This window comes from Primulina eburnea, chromosome 15 (genome assembly GCF_022965805.1).
Source record: "Primulina eburnea isolate SZY01 chromosome 15, ASM2296580v1, whole genome shotgun sequence".
Taxonomy (NCBI): domain Eukaryota; kingdom Viridiplantae; phylum Streptophyta; class Magnoliopsida; order Lamiales; family Gesneriaceae; genus Primulina; species Primulina eburnea.
The window spans coordinates 35,230,017-35,243,410 of record NC_133115.1 but is presented as its reverse complement, the minus strand read 5'-3'; the positions used below and the strand labels follow the sequence as shown (position 1 = coordinate 35,243,410).

General features: G+C 35.3%; 3 protein-coding genes across 4 annotated transcripts; 1 reads left to right on the top strand and 2 right to left on the bottom strand.

Annotated features, from left to right (window-relative positions):
* The first annotated feature begins 52 nt into the window (after nucleotides 1-52).
* LOC140814920 (transcription factor bHLH123-like) lies at nucleotides 53-2,805 on the top strand. Of its 2 annotated transcripts, none has more exons than XM_073174014.1 (7): nucleotides 53-622; nucleotides 766-1,375; nucleotides 1,528-1,641; nucleotides 1,778-1,843; nucleotides 1,978-2,037; nucleotides 2,135-2,185; nucleotides 2,270-2,805. In XM_073174014.1, the coding sequence occupies exons 1-7, from the start codon at nucleotides 312-314 to the stop codon at nucleotides 2,420-2,422; spliced, it is 1,365 nt and encodes a 454-aa protein (XP_073030115.1). In that variant the 5' UTR covers nucleotides 53-311; the 3' UTR covers nucleotides 2,423-2,805. The 2 variants fall into 2 exon arrangements, with proteins under 2 accessions (XP_073030115.1, XP_073030114.1); XM_073174013.1 differs by having other exon boundaries at nucleotides 1,978-2,043.
* A 2,944-nt stretch (nucleotides 2,806-5,749) lies between these two features.
* On the bottom strand, nucleotides 5,750-8,612 carry LOC140815283 (probable NAD(P)H dehydrogenase (quinone) FQR1-like 1). The gene is made up of 4 exons (XM_073174409.1): nucleotides 8,388-8,612; nucleotides 7,020-7,113; nucleotides 6,300-6,562; nucleotides 5,750-6,183 (listed from the first exon to the last, which is right to left on the bottom strand). The coding sequence occupies exons 1-4, from the start codon at nucleotides 8,408-8,410 to the stop codon at nucleotides 5,949-5,951; spliced, it is 615 nt and encodes a 204-aa protein (XP_073030510.1). The 5' UTR covers nucleotides 8,411-8,612; the 3' UTR covers nucleotides 5,750-5,948.
* A 2,663-nt stretch (nucleotides 8,613-11,275) lies between these two features.
* LOC140815284 (calcium-binding protein KRP1-like) lies at nucleotides 11,276-12,005 on the bottom strand. Its single transcript, XM_073174410.1, has one exon. It carries the CDS (start codon nucleotides 11,785-11,787, stop codon nucleotides 11,422-11,424), a length of 366 nt encoding a protein of 121 aa, XP_073030511.1. The 5' UTR covers nucleotides 11,788-12,005; the 3' UTR covers nucleotides 11,276-11,421.
* Between the last annotated feature and the right edge of the window lie 1,389 nt (nucleotides 12,006-13,394).

Below are 13,394 nucleotides of genomic sequence, written 5' to 3'. Positions count from 1 at the left end.
TTTTGTATATATATGTAGTTGGCTAAGCAGGGAATATGCTTTCAAAATGACCTTTCCTTTCCTTTGTCATATCATCCCAAAAAAAGTCAACCACAAATTCTTCACCTTAATTTCTTCAACTTTATGATTAGTATAAATATTTTTACGCTGCAAATCGGTTTCATTTCATTTTTATAAAATCAAGGGTCTAAGCACACAATAACAAATAAGAGATAAAGAGCCTTCAAACATAAGCTTCCGTGGAGAAGTAGTAAAGGTACAACTCAAAGCAAGAAAATTCTGATACTAATTTGAGAAACAGGTCTCTAGCTATGTCAGATGAATTTCATCTGGGAAGGGGAAACTGGTGGGATTCAACGAGAAACAGAGTTGACGATACTGGAACAGCACCGGCTTCGGTTTCTGCGAGGTTAAATGCGATAGCAAACTACGAATGGCCGACAGATATGGTGGACATGAAATCTAGGTCTGCCATTGAACCCGGAGCTGAATCCGGTGGCTCTATGGTGGTACAAACTCAAACCCCCGCTGCCTCTGGAGGCGGTGTTTTAACTACTCCCAACTTGCAGATGATGGGATTAGGCCTTTCTTCTCAAGGCATGGACTGGAACCCGGCTATGTTGTAAGTTTTTTATGCTCTATGTTTTCATGATTTCTGGGATCATAAATTTTCATTTTCATGGGTTTGATGCTATTTTGTACTCGAATTTTGTTTGTGATGATGGGTTTAATTGGTTTCTTGTATCTTGTTTATGATATATAAAGTCGAGGAGAAAAATCTGAGAGCAGTTTTCGTTGTATGCTGCAAGAAGATTCAAATACCAGCAATTTCCTGCAAGAATCAGGGACTGCTCCATCTTCGCATGAGCCTTGGCGGCACAAACTTTATACCGGTGTGTCATCTGAAGATTCATCCGCTAACGATTTTAAGCAAATAAATAGGGGGTTTACCTTAGATCATCAGTCACAGTATAGTTCTCAGGCCAACTCCAATGACAGTACGATAACATCCCAGAATCTAAACACCGGCGGTTATCAGGTGGATTCTGCTGCAGCCTACGGTTTATTAATGTCTGAAAACCAGCCGCAGAACTACGAGAATCGATCCATGAACTATCCTTATTCGCCGAGTGGTTATGGCCACAACCCAAGTGAGTTGATGCCCCCCTGGAATAAATTTCCACAATTCCTGAGAACATCGCCGCCAAAACATCCGCAGCCGCTGCCGCCCGGTGCTGGCAGCAGTCACTTGCATTTCACCAACAACACTCCTTTCTGGAATGCTTCCGCCACCATGAATGATGCTCGATCTGGCTTTTTTCCGTCTTTACAAACGCAGATTCCCATAGCTCCATCCTTTGATGAAAAGCCGAAGGTAAAAAGAAAAGAAGAAGAATCGTCTACGTAAATTCATAAAATATGAGTGATTTGTCGTAAAATTAGTACATTACCATAAACTCTAGGGTTTAGTCCAATAATTATCTTTTTTCCTTATCGTCTCATATTTTGTTTCTTTCGCATTTCAAGAATACATTGGAAGTTCAGGATTCGAGTACAACAACGAAGAAAAACAACACGGAATCGTCATCAAATAAAAGAGCTAGGAATGAAATCCCTTCATCGTTGCCGGCTTGTAATAAGGTGTTATACATCACTGATCATGATATTCGACGAAGATATCTAGGAAACAAGTTGAATCCTAACATCTTAATCCTTTCTGTATACTTCAAAACAGACTAAATGACATTTATACACACATAACTTTGCTCTTGATCAGGTGAGGAAAGAGAAGATGGGAGACAGAATAACTGCACTACAACAATTAGTCTCACCTTTTGGAAAGGTAACTACTTAATTTTCTGAAAAAAATTTCATCACTTTCCCTCGAGTGGATTCCACTAATCACTTTTTAAATCTTAGTAGCAAACAACAAAATGCTCACATTATTAATCTAACTAACCAAATGCACTTTCTCAGACCGATACAGCTTCGGTGTTATCTGAAGCCATTGAATACATTAAATTTCTCCATGAACAAGTTAGTGTAAGTCCCATTATTTCCATTGTAGTTTCACAAGGAACGTGGAAAGTTTTGTTTAACTTCATTAATTTGTTGTGCTTGTGTCTATTATCAGGTCTTAAGTACTTCATATATGAAAAATGGAGCTCCAATTCAGCGCCAACAGGTACACTACATTTCTGCTTCGCTTTACTAGTCAATAAATGAGACAGATGACATATAGTATCTTTCATCACGTATATTTTTGCAGATTTCTGATAAATCAAAGGATATTCCAGAAGGGCCGCGACAAGATCTTGGAAGTCGAGGGTTATGTTTAGTACCGATTTCCAGCACCTTCCCTGTTACTCAAGAGACAACGGTTGATTTTTGGACTCCTACTTTCGGAGGAACTTTCAGATAAGTTACTGTGACGAGTCAGTATAACTGGTCACGAAAATTCATAGGAAAAAAGGTTTTGTGACCAAGTATACTGATTTTATTGCATTTTTCTGGTCGTTAAAAGCCTGATTTCATGTGGCGGTAGCATATTACACTTCTCAAACTCTAACAAAGTAGGATAGGTAGATGTCCTTTATCAATTCAGGTGATGAAAGAAGCGAACAAAAATTGCGGAAAGCGATAAAAGGGGAGGATTAAAAAGAATTGTGCCATGGCCGGCGACATCCGGCCAAAATGATATGTGCAGCTTATATGTATTCGACCAAGAATAAGCTTATTGTATGCTGATGATCATGATATTTGAATGAGTTTTGTAATAATTTAAGAATAATTATATATGTTAAATTAAGTGTAGATTAGGATTGATTAATTTGATAATTTGTAGCTGAATTTAAAACAAGGGAATTAAGTGTATAAAGGAGCTTTTGTTGTAGATGAAAGTGTTATTTGCATAACTTTAATCTTCTTTGGTAAAGACATGAAAGGAATAATGAATTTAAATAAAAGAGTGTATCAGTGTGGGGAGATCAATTGATTGGAAATCTCACTTTTGAATTGTTTATATGTCTGGAATATGTTGGTGGAAGTCAGAAGCTGGCCCAGTGGCCCCTTCCTTTTAGGGTTTTCTTATTTTGTAGTAATATTATTTCTTATAATAAATAAAATAAAATAGAAAAAGCGATCAATTCGAAACTCAAATACTTTAATTTGGGATTTCAAAAATATTAAATTGAATTTTTCTTTATATTTTTTTTTTAAAAAAAAGAACAATAGATTTTAGTTTTGTTCATGTTGAATGTTCTCATGATACCCTTTGTGCTTTGCATCGAATGGTCACACTGAACTCCTTTCATTGGAAGGTAAAGCGACCTTATACGATAAACGGACCAAGAAAGTAATCCAGTGTATATAATTAGTATAATCGTTTATATAATGAAAAATATATTTTTTGGATGTCTACATATTAGTTAAATTTCATTTTTTTTTTACAATTTTAGTAATTTTTATATCAGAATTGTTGAGCTGACACTGTATATATTAGGTGCATCGATGTCATGTCGAAAAATGAAAAATTGAAAAAAATGTTAACAAATAAAACTGTAATTTAATATCATAAAATACTAAAATCTCAAATAGATACAAATACAGGACCAAAAATATATTTTTTTCATTATTTTATATTATATATATATTGATAATATATATATTACAACATGAAATTCAAGAAAATAAATTTATTCAATATTTATGTGTTCTGGCGGACAAAATTGCAACTCATGTCAATCTATTGCTAGTATTTAGCATGAAAAATTCCCATATCCGTAAGATATGACAACTCTTGTGAATCGAATATATATAGTTTGAGTACATATTTTCGTATAGGAACCAACATCTAGGCCCTAGCTATCAAGTATAGTATGGAATATTTGGTGGAAAGGGGTAGCCTTATTTAGCTTTACTTAGAAGCATAAACGACGACAAAAAGAAAGCATCTTGCACGTTGAACATCGACCATGATTAGAGAGAAGAGCATCATCATCATGGGATCAAACATTAATTTAACTCTGTAAACATCAAATTAAGATCTTGTCTTCTTGGTAATCTTTTCTTTCAATTTCGACGACTATATAGTTTGTACGTAGGTTCGTTTGTTATTTGATCTTTGGACTTCAGGCGCTTTGTATGATAAAACGAGTGTGTCCCGTCCAGAATCATGGATTCAAAACTTCGACAAGTATGCATAATATTATATATTAGGAGAATGATAGAGGAAAATTGAAAATTTTAACCATTATATTCCTACCCTTTGTGCTCGTGGTCTTTCTTGTTGAGATTTACAGGGAAATGGGGTTTAATTTCAAGTGCCGTATGGACAAGTTGGCTCCACCAAATGTATACCGAGTATAATGATTGTTTGTCGTTAGTGCAAAATGTGTTTCGATCATGTTGGCAAGGACGTCAGCGGAGAATTTTGAGCTAAGCTAAGCACAACTACCGACGCAGCACCAAGGCTAGGACTTGACCAAATTCATATCTTATTACCAATTGGTAACACAAAATAAAGGCAGCACTAACAAAGAAAACTCTAATAATAAGGTCAATGGGGGGAAGCTCATCATTTTTTAATGGGTACGAAGCATTTTTTAATATTTTAATAATTTATTACATAAACTAAATTATCACAAAGAAAACAGTTGAGAAGACACCAAACTGTACAAACTAACCACTATTGCAAAGACACATCGTATATAACTTACGAACATAATAATAATAATAATTTTTTTAAATACGCCATCATTTAGCTCTTTTGGACGATCATGAAATTTTGATGAACTATATATGATCATTGTGTTAGATAAATTAGAAAACTCGTATTGTTATTATTATTATTATTATTATTATTATTATTATTATATGTAGATATTTCAAAATTAAATATGTTTTAATATTTTGCGAGAGAGCGTATGTTGCCGTTCGATGGACTATTGAATCAGCGTGTATCAGAGAGAGCAAGAAAAGAGTCAAAGATGGACTTTTAACCTTCATATATATTTGTTGCAAAGAAGCAGCAAAGCATCAAATATTACGTTTGCCAAGAAGATAACACCATTTGTCTGAAAGTAATCGAGCACTAACTAAAAAAAGTAGGCCTTACACTTGGATTGAAACGCAAACAAAAGACAGATTTGAATCGAAGACCGTGCCAACCACCATAATCCTATCCTGAGCTGAAATTAAAGCTTTTCAAGAAAAGCCACTTAACCATGGAAGAAGCTAGTCATGTATCAGAATAGTGTCCACTGTCGGATTAAAGAATATCTGAAATTGACATCAACAACGACACCATATCCTTGTAAAGTTCAAATACATGTGTCGCAAACAGCATGTTACAAAAAAGAACTTGACTCATCTTTTATATGTAGAAGATAACACAAGTTCAAGAACAAATCCCCAAAACCATCGTCATTCTTTTCAAATATTCTCAAAATCTTCGGATAAACTGTTCCATTTATATCTGATGCTTGCGACTATATATATCCCCAATTGTTGTGTTCCCCCTCACCTATCCCCACACCACTTTCTTCGGTGATGGTGGTTGATGTGGTGGAGGTGCATGGAGGGTAGTTTCAAGCTTGAGCCATGCAAATTGCAAGGACTGCAGTGAGGCTGGTGCACTATTTCATCCTAATAAGGGAAATGAGTGCACCGACTCATGTCAGTTCAACTCCACAAACAAAGATCTCGACACTTCACCAATTCAATTAACACGATGGAAATAACGGGAATCAACCGCTGAAAGCAGTTTACTTACGCACATTATTAAAAGTGGACAAACTTTTAACCTTTGCATAACACTGTATTAAATTAAACAAAACAAATATATGGGAACATCATAGCAAGAATTACACATCCATTTCATGATATTATATCAATAGGAAAAGAAATAAATCGTAAAACCACAAACAATATGTTGTATATGGAATAGCTTAGGCAGTGGTTTTCTTCAGTTTCTTGGCAACGGTGGCAATTAACTTGCCTTGGTGAAAAGCCTGCTGGATTTCAAGCTCGGATGGCTGCCTCGAACCATCGCCAGCAAAAGTTCCAGCACCGTAAGGACTTCCTCCTTTTATTTGCTCCATTTCAAACATTCCAGCTCCGAACGTGTATCCAATGGGGACAAAGATCATTCCATGGTGAACAAGCTGAGTAACAGCAGTTAACCTGCAATAAATCATACTCAATTTTGTGAAGAAAAAGATGGATTGCTGATGAGTTTGAAATTTTGAGCAACTCATTATTTTCTACTAAGATACAGGGACTATCATGAAGGGAATTACGCCGTAGTTTCTTGGCCACCGCCTTGAGATCCAGTGCTGTAGAAAATCCCAGCTGGCTTTCCAGCGAGTTGCTGTGTTCTCCAAAGACCTCCAGTAGCATCAAGAAACGCTTTGAATTGGGCAGCCATCATTCCAAACCTCGTAGGGAAGCCAAAAATGAAGCCATCAGCCTCTGCAAGTTCATTAGGCGTGATAATATGTACATCACTCTTTGGAGGCGCACCCATTTTTGCAAGAACATCATCTGGTAGTGTCTCAGGGACCTGGAACACAAAGATTCAAGTAGAAACTAAAAAATGCTTTTATCATAGGAATGTAACACCCTTTTTTACTCTTTAAACAATCAAAATAAAGATACATAAGAACAAATATCATGTAAAACTCAAACTAAATAATAATAGCCATCATGCAAATTTGAAACTAGGCAGAAGCACCAAGTCATTTACATAAGAATTGGGATACACTTGGGTCCCAACAGACACTTCCATGCAGTATACATGCAATCGTCTAAAAATGTTATATTACTAAAAGTTAATTCAAATATAAAATTTGTCCCATACATTCCACATTTATTCTCGTTGTTTTCTCTAAAAAAAAAAAGATACAATGAGATAACAGAGGAAAATATAGTTCAACATACATGCATCCATTCCACATCTATTCTTCTTGTTTTCTCTAAAAAAAGTACAACGAGATAACAGAGGAAAATATAGCTCATACCTGCCATAGTTTGGCCTCAACTCCTTCAACAGATGCAGCTCCCTTCTTTATCTCTTCAGCCAGTTTCTCAACGTGACCATACATAGAATAGTACCTATTTGGTGAAGTTTTATCATTATCTTTATTCATAGCATTAACGGAAGAATTTTGCTCGCCTCATACTTCCCATCACAAAGCGAAGAAGTCTTTTCTGAAGAATTTGGTCTAACAAGGAATAAAATAGCATCCTGACTAAACCAAATGACAGCACAGCTTCTCCCACTGTCACTATTTCACAGGCATATATCCTAAAAATTCCATATAAATAAATAATTTCTTTGTTGTACAACCGGGAATCAATAATACTATTTCCAATACCCTAAAAAACGTAGGTATTTCTTTAAAATTGGATCCCGTCTTTTATTGATTCCGCAGAGAGAGGGGGGTGCTCTTTCACCAATTCTGGTGAAACATTTATTGTGAAGATACTCGACCTCTAACCTATTTGCAGTTAAAACATAAATTTCAAGGTACTAGGACAGTGAAACCAGTTTCTTGAGAGTTTACATCTTCCAGAAACAAACAGAAGCCCATGCTTGCCAAATAGGCATTTACATTGAAAAATTCAGGCTTTGATCTTTAGATTCGATTAATCAAGATTAGTGACACAAGAAACGCAAGTAACATTAAATATTTAATCTTTAAAGCCATTAGAAACAACATGATTATATTAACCAAGAACGCATAAGCAAGCTATGATGGTTGTAATTAAAAACAATAATACTCTAAGTGGTCATAAATAATTAGCTCATACGCACACTAAATAATCTGAAAACTGAATAATATATTGTTTAACAAGCTAAACTAAGTCAATATAGAGGCGTAAAATTTAACAAAAAACATAAATAAAAAACTAGAGTACTGTCATAATAATCACGGAAGCGCGTATGATGTTACGGGTCCAACAAATACTTTATAATTGTCATCACTAATCAAATAAACCTTAATAATCTGCTATCAGTTCCTTTTCTATTCATAATTTCTGATTGATGGTGTAAGTTTAAAGCAGTCATTGAGGCATTAAGAAGATAAAAGCCAAAAGATTTCAGCTATCGGCTGTTTACTAATAGTACCGCCCATTTCCCAACAGATCACTAAATCAATCGGCTTGATCCTTAACAATTAGTGGATAAAAAATTTGAAATGGAAAACACGAAAACAAAGACAACCCCATTAAAACCTCAAGAATTGCAACATAAATCCTTCACACAAGTTCAAGAAGGCCGAGACAAACTGATTACGCGAAGTCGAGGAGAAATAAGAAACCCATGAGATGATTGAAAAGAAAACAAGAAGAAAGAACTGGAAGTTTACTTAGATCATACTTACACAATGTAAATTTTGGTCGCCATTGGTAACACAGCTATGAGCTACCCAGTTGTAAAGATTCAATCTTTTTACTCAGATTCGTCACGTTTCCGCCTTCAGTGGACCTTAAATAAAAGCAATTATCTTGGTACGAACAAACGACGTCGTCTGACCAGTGATGAAATTTGGAGTTTAAGGAAAGGTCTTGGACTCAAAAAATGATGATGGATATAGGCCACGCTCATCATCATTTTATTAATTTATTTTTATTGTTTTATGAAGTGAGATTCTACAAAATGCCATAGTTTAATCATTTTATAAGACATGCATATTTTGTTGGAGATGGTAAAAGCCCATTATTCTCATTGATTGAAAATCAACCATTCACAATAATGTTGTTTAATATACTTGTGGGAACGCATTTTTTTTATCTATATTTGTGCACCTAAAGGTATTTTATCGATGGCAAATGTGTGAATTCTTGAGTTGTGTTGGCTGACAGAAATGTGTTGACGATTGTAAGTGAAGAAAAGAAAGGACGGTGACCAAAATACTCATGAGAGTAGATGATAAATGTCGTCCAGTACTTGGTTTCATTCTCGTGTCTGCCTTTTTGAATTCTTGTACAGAGTTCCACCAGTGGAATGATCTCGGATTGGCTTCTGCATCAAGAAGCCAGACCCGGCCTTCACTGATACAATTCCATGGTTGCTTGCAAAGCCGAGAATTGACCGATTGTTTTCCTCTGCTTCTTTCTCGAAACTCCCATGCCTCTATTCTCAGTCTAGGAGGTATGAAAATTTCAATATACAAAGTAAATAAGCATCATGATTTAATTTATTATAGAAAAATTTAAAGAACTTACTGTTTATATTTTCCTTTTGTGTTTTTAAATTGTTGGCTAGCAACTAATTAGCATCAATCTGTATTCTTTAGAGAACCAGAAAAATTAAAGAAAGTTTAAAAAAAGTTTGATTAATGTTGACGAAGAATTAAAATGAATAATATGAATACAAATTTGATATAGTAAATGATATTTATTTTTTAATCAACTTACATACATTAATAATATCATACACTGGAATGCTCCCAAGCAAACTTCTAGTGAAGTATTTCTCTTGTTACATTTGGTTTCCCAAACTACGACTTTATGATCTTTAGAATTGTGCTGTTGTTCAAAAATGTGATGTCTTTGGGTTCACATCAGCGTGTGAATTGCAAACTAATGGCTCACACATCAAAATGGGATGAGTACTGACTCTCGACTGGAATCTTGTTAATTCTATACAAGCTATGATTAATCTAAGACCTTTTGCAAACTTGGCTAACAGGGAACGTAAACCGGGGTAATTTCCTTCCATAACAATTTACTACAGGTGGAAAAATATGCGCACGATAACACCACAATGACTCCAGAAATGATGGTGGAATAAATTTAAGAAGCTCATTTATCTAACACATCATTCATTGTTCATGTATTTCTATCCTAAAATCGATGCTCTTGCTATGAACAAAAAACAGTTGATCGTGCTCCCCCTAAAAAAACAAAATCCGATGCTTCTATTGTATCGGTTTTTAATGCATCAATTCACACATATTTCACCAGTTAATCACAAATAACTTCACCTGGCAAGCCATAGAAACTGGTATATCTGGATTATATCTTCGGCCTTGTCTGCCTGCTGCTTCTCCTTGCTAACCGCAAGGACTAGCACTCTAGCTACAAAGCGCTACCATATCAATGCTTGCTAATTAATTGAAGGTTGCTTACAAAATATGCCTTGCTTCTCCTCAGCTGTAAGGCGGATTTATGCAGAAAATCATGTTTTCTTGGCCAGTCAATGGCCTGTCATATGCGTACATGTAACCCGGCTATAGCATTGCAACTCTGTTACAAAACGATTAACCACAGGCACACACACTAGCCACAGATGACAGTACATTCCATTATTACCTGTCACATATACTGAGCAGAAGCTTCCATACATGATCTGCATCCGTCCATTGCTAAACTCTGCAAGAAAGGATAAAAAGTAGCTAGACTCTTCAATGAAGATAGGCGACAAAAAAAAGTTCTCAATTCCCATCCAAATTTCAAATCTTGTGGCTTGCGAATCTCGTTATAAAGTATAAACTGTCTTTTTATCTCTTTTAAACCCCTTTCACAAGGAGCAGTGCCTGGAATGCCAGGCTTCATAAAACCATCACCAAACAGAATCAATCTTCCCAAGCTGGCTGTTTTAAGTTATCAAAAACAAATTGAGTCAAGTATCACCACGAGAGGTCTAGCTGAGACTTATTCAGGGACCAATCCCGAATTACTACCACGAGGAAATGTCATCACAAAACTTGCCATCGTGTCATTTAAGGTTCAGAATTCCATCATCAAGAACATCCACTGACAGACACTATGGCTTTCACATCCGATCCGCAATTCAAGGACATGGGCAATTACTGCTACCATTTAGGGTTGCTAATGCAGATCAAAGTCTTGACCGGACGGAATTTGACTATTTGTCAGACACGATCACCATACTGGATTTGGAAATACTCAGAAAATTACCTAACAAACATGACATAAGCTCTTACGTCACAACAGAAATATCACTACACGAATTGGTCAAAAATGGTAAGAAATGTGAAACACGAGAAGAAGAAAATTTCTTGATGCTGTGAATCATGCTGGTGAAGTCCACGACACCAAGTTTAGCAAGATAAAAAAAGCCCCATCGGCCTTGCTACATCTTATAGCTCACAATAACAAAGGTTCCATCACCAACAATTAAATCAATTAGTTAATACATCCAAAATGTAGCTTATAATTCTCGAAATATTTCTGCGTTTTGTAGTAATTTGCATATCAGTTGATAATATCCAAGAAATATAAGCCAAAACAAAAGCACGAGAAGTTATTTGCATCCAAAGGAACAAACTAAATTTCATTATTCTTCAGTCAATTTACGTATATTTGAATCCAATAATAGCCCAAACAACTCAACAATCGTCAGAATTACGTTTTTTTTAATAATTTTTTTAAAAAAAGAAATTAAAATGGTTACAAAGAGAAGTCAAAGTATTCGAAACCCTCCTGCTGAAGAACCTCTTCCAACAGAAACTGTGACTCTTCCATCAACTCGGGGCTCAATCTGAACATTAGCACACAAAATTCCATCTGATTTAGCGCTCCGTCTCCATCAAAGTCACCTTCTTTAATCATGTTGTAAAGATCAGCATCAGAAAATCCTTGAAGCCCAAGTAAAGCAGCGTTCTTTTTTAGGCTCTCAAATGTGATGACCCCTTTGTCAGAATCCACCAATAGCTGAAACCCATTGCAGAGTTCCCCAATCAAGCCATCCCCACCAAGCTTTTCCGCCATCAGGGGCAAGAAATCTTGAAAACCGGATCCACCTGCAGACGCCATTAATAGGCCTTCTTTTTAATCTTCAGGTAGTGGGATTCAAAGTCTGATTTTCAAGGAATCGGATTCTTGTGTGATGGCTCAAGTATCGTGAAGGAGATGGTTTAATATAGAGAGGGGAAGAATGATGGTGGGTGAGGCTTCTGAGAAGGAGAGGGACGAACATTATTGAACAACTAATATACAGCTTGTGACCCGTAAAGAAATGGTCAGAAGGAGTTGTTTTGCTTCGAGGAAGCGGCATTGACCTGGCTCGGTGTTAAATGCACGAGAAATTGCCTCCTGCCTTCTCTCTGGCTGTAGTCATATTCCGAAGGGTAAAACCGTCAATTCAAAGGCCGAAAAGACAATCTTGTACTCCTCGGAACTTTCCGTTATCCCAACATACGTTGTTATACACAAAAGTATACAAATTGAATTTCGATTTGTAGGTAAAACCGTGAACATAAAAAATATAGATAGAGTAGTAAAAAATTAAAATTATTACACATCCGTACTATATATATCTATATTATATATAAAGATTGAGTTTAATAGAGCCAAAAATAGACACTAACGTTTTCTTCTCATTTTGCTCTTATGTGATATCAATATTATATTTTTGTTTTTTGTTTAATTCAACGGATTCTAGGGGGGGGGGCGGGAGAGAAACGGTCGGTTTGGTCCGATTTTACTCTACAATGATTCGATTTTCGGTTTCGGTTTTGAAAATCTCTAGTCCAAAACCGAACCATTTTATTACTGTTCGGTTCGATATTTTTTGTAGTACAGTTCGGTTTATACGGCCGGTTATATACGGTTAGCTAAAATTTGTTACAAAATAAAATTATACGTCACTTTACGCCTTTAAAATCTAAATCATAGTATTTTTCAAACATTTAATTTGTGAGACTTAATTTTTTATATAAAAAATTAAAGAAATATATACAGAAAAGAAAAAAAACATCGACTGGTGAGTGGTGGGAAAGAAGAAAAAACGATCGGATTGAAAATTGAGGGTTAATGATACTAAGTTCTTAAATCTTAATAGGCCCTTTATACATAAAAAAATTCTTATACTTAACAATAATATGACACATTATACATAAAAACCTTAACATTAACAATAATATGGCTGGTTCGGTTTTTCGGTTTTTTCGGGGGTTAAAACCCCGAAAAACCGAAATGAACCGAAAAACCGAATTTCATAAATTTTAAAACCATAACCGACCGAAAAACCGATAAAACCGAACCATTTAAACCGAATTATTCGGTTCGGTCGTTTTTTCCGGTTTTTCGGGTGTTATGCCCACCCCTAACGGACACTTTTATTTTTATTTTCAACAATTTAAATAGCACTTTAGTCCCTCGATAATTTGTCAAATTTCACTTTAGTCTCTCGATCATTGTAAAAAACAATTTATGCGTGTGCATAATAACTAGTAAGTATATATGATCAAGGACATTCTCTAATGCTCACGAGACAATATAATAAATTAAATATTTGGTAAACATTGCCTTACATATTACATATATAACTACATTACGTGAATAATTTTTTTAAAAAAAATTAAGTATCCTAAAAATACATTAGTAGTAAGATTCGATTTAGAAGTTCAATCATATTAAAA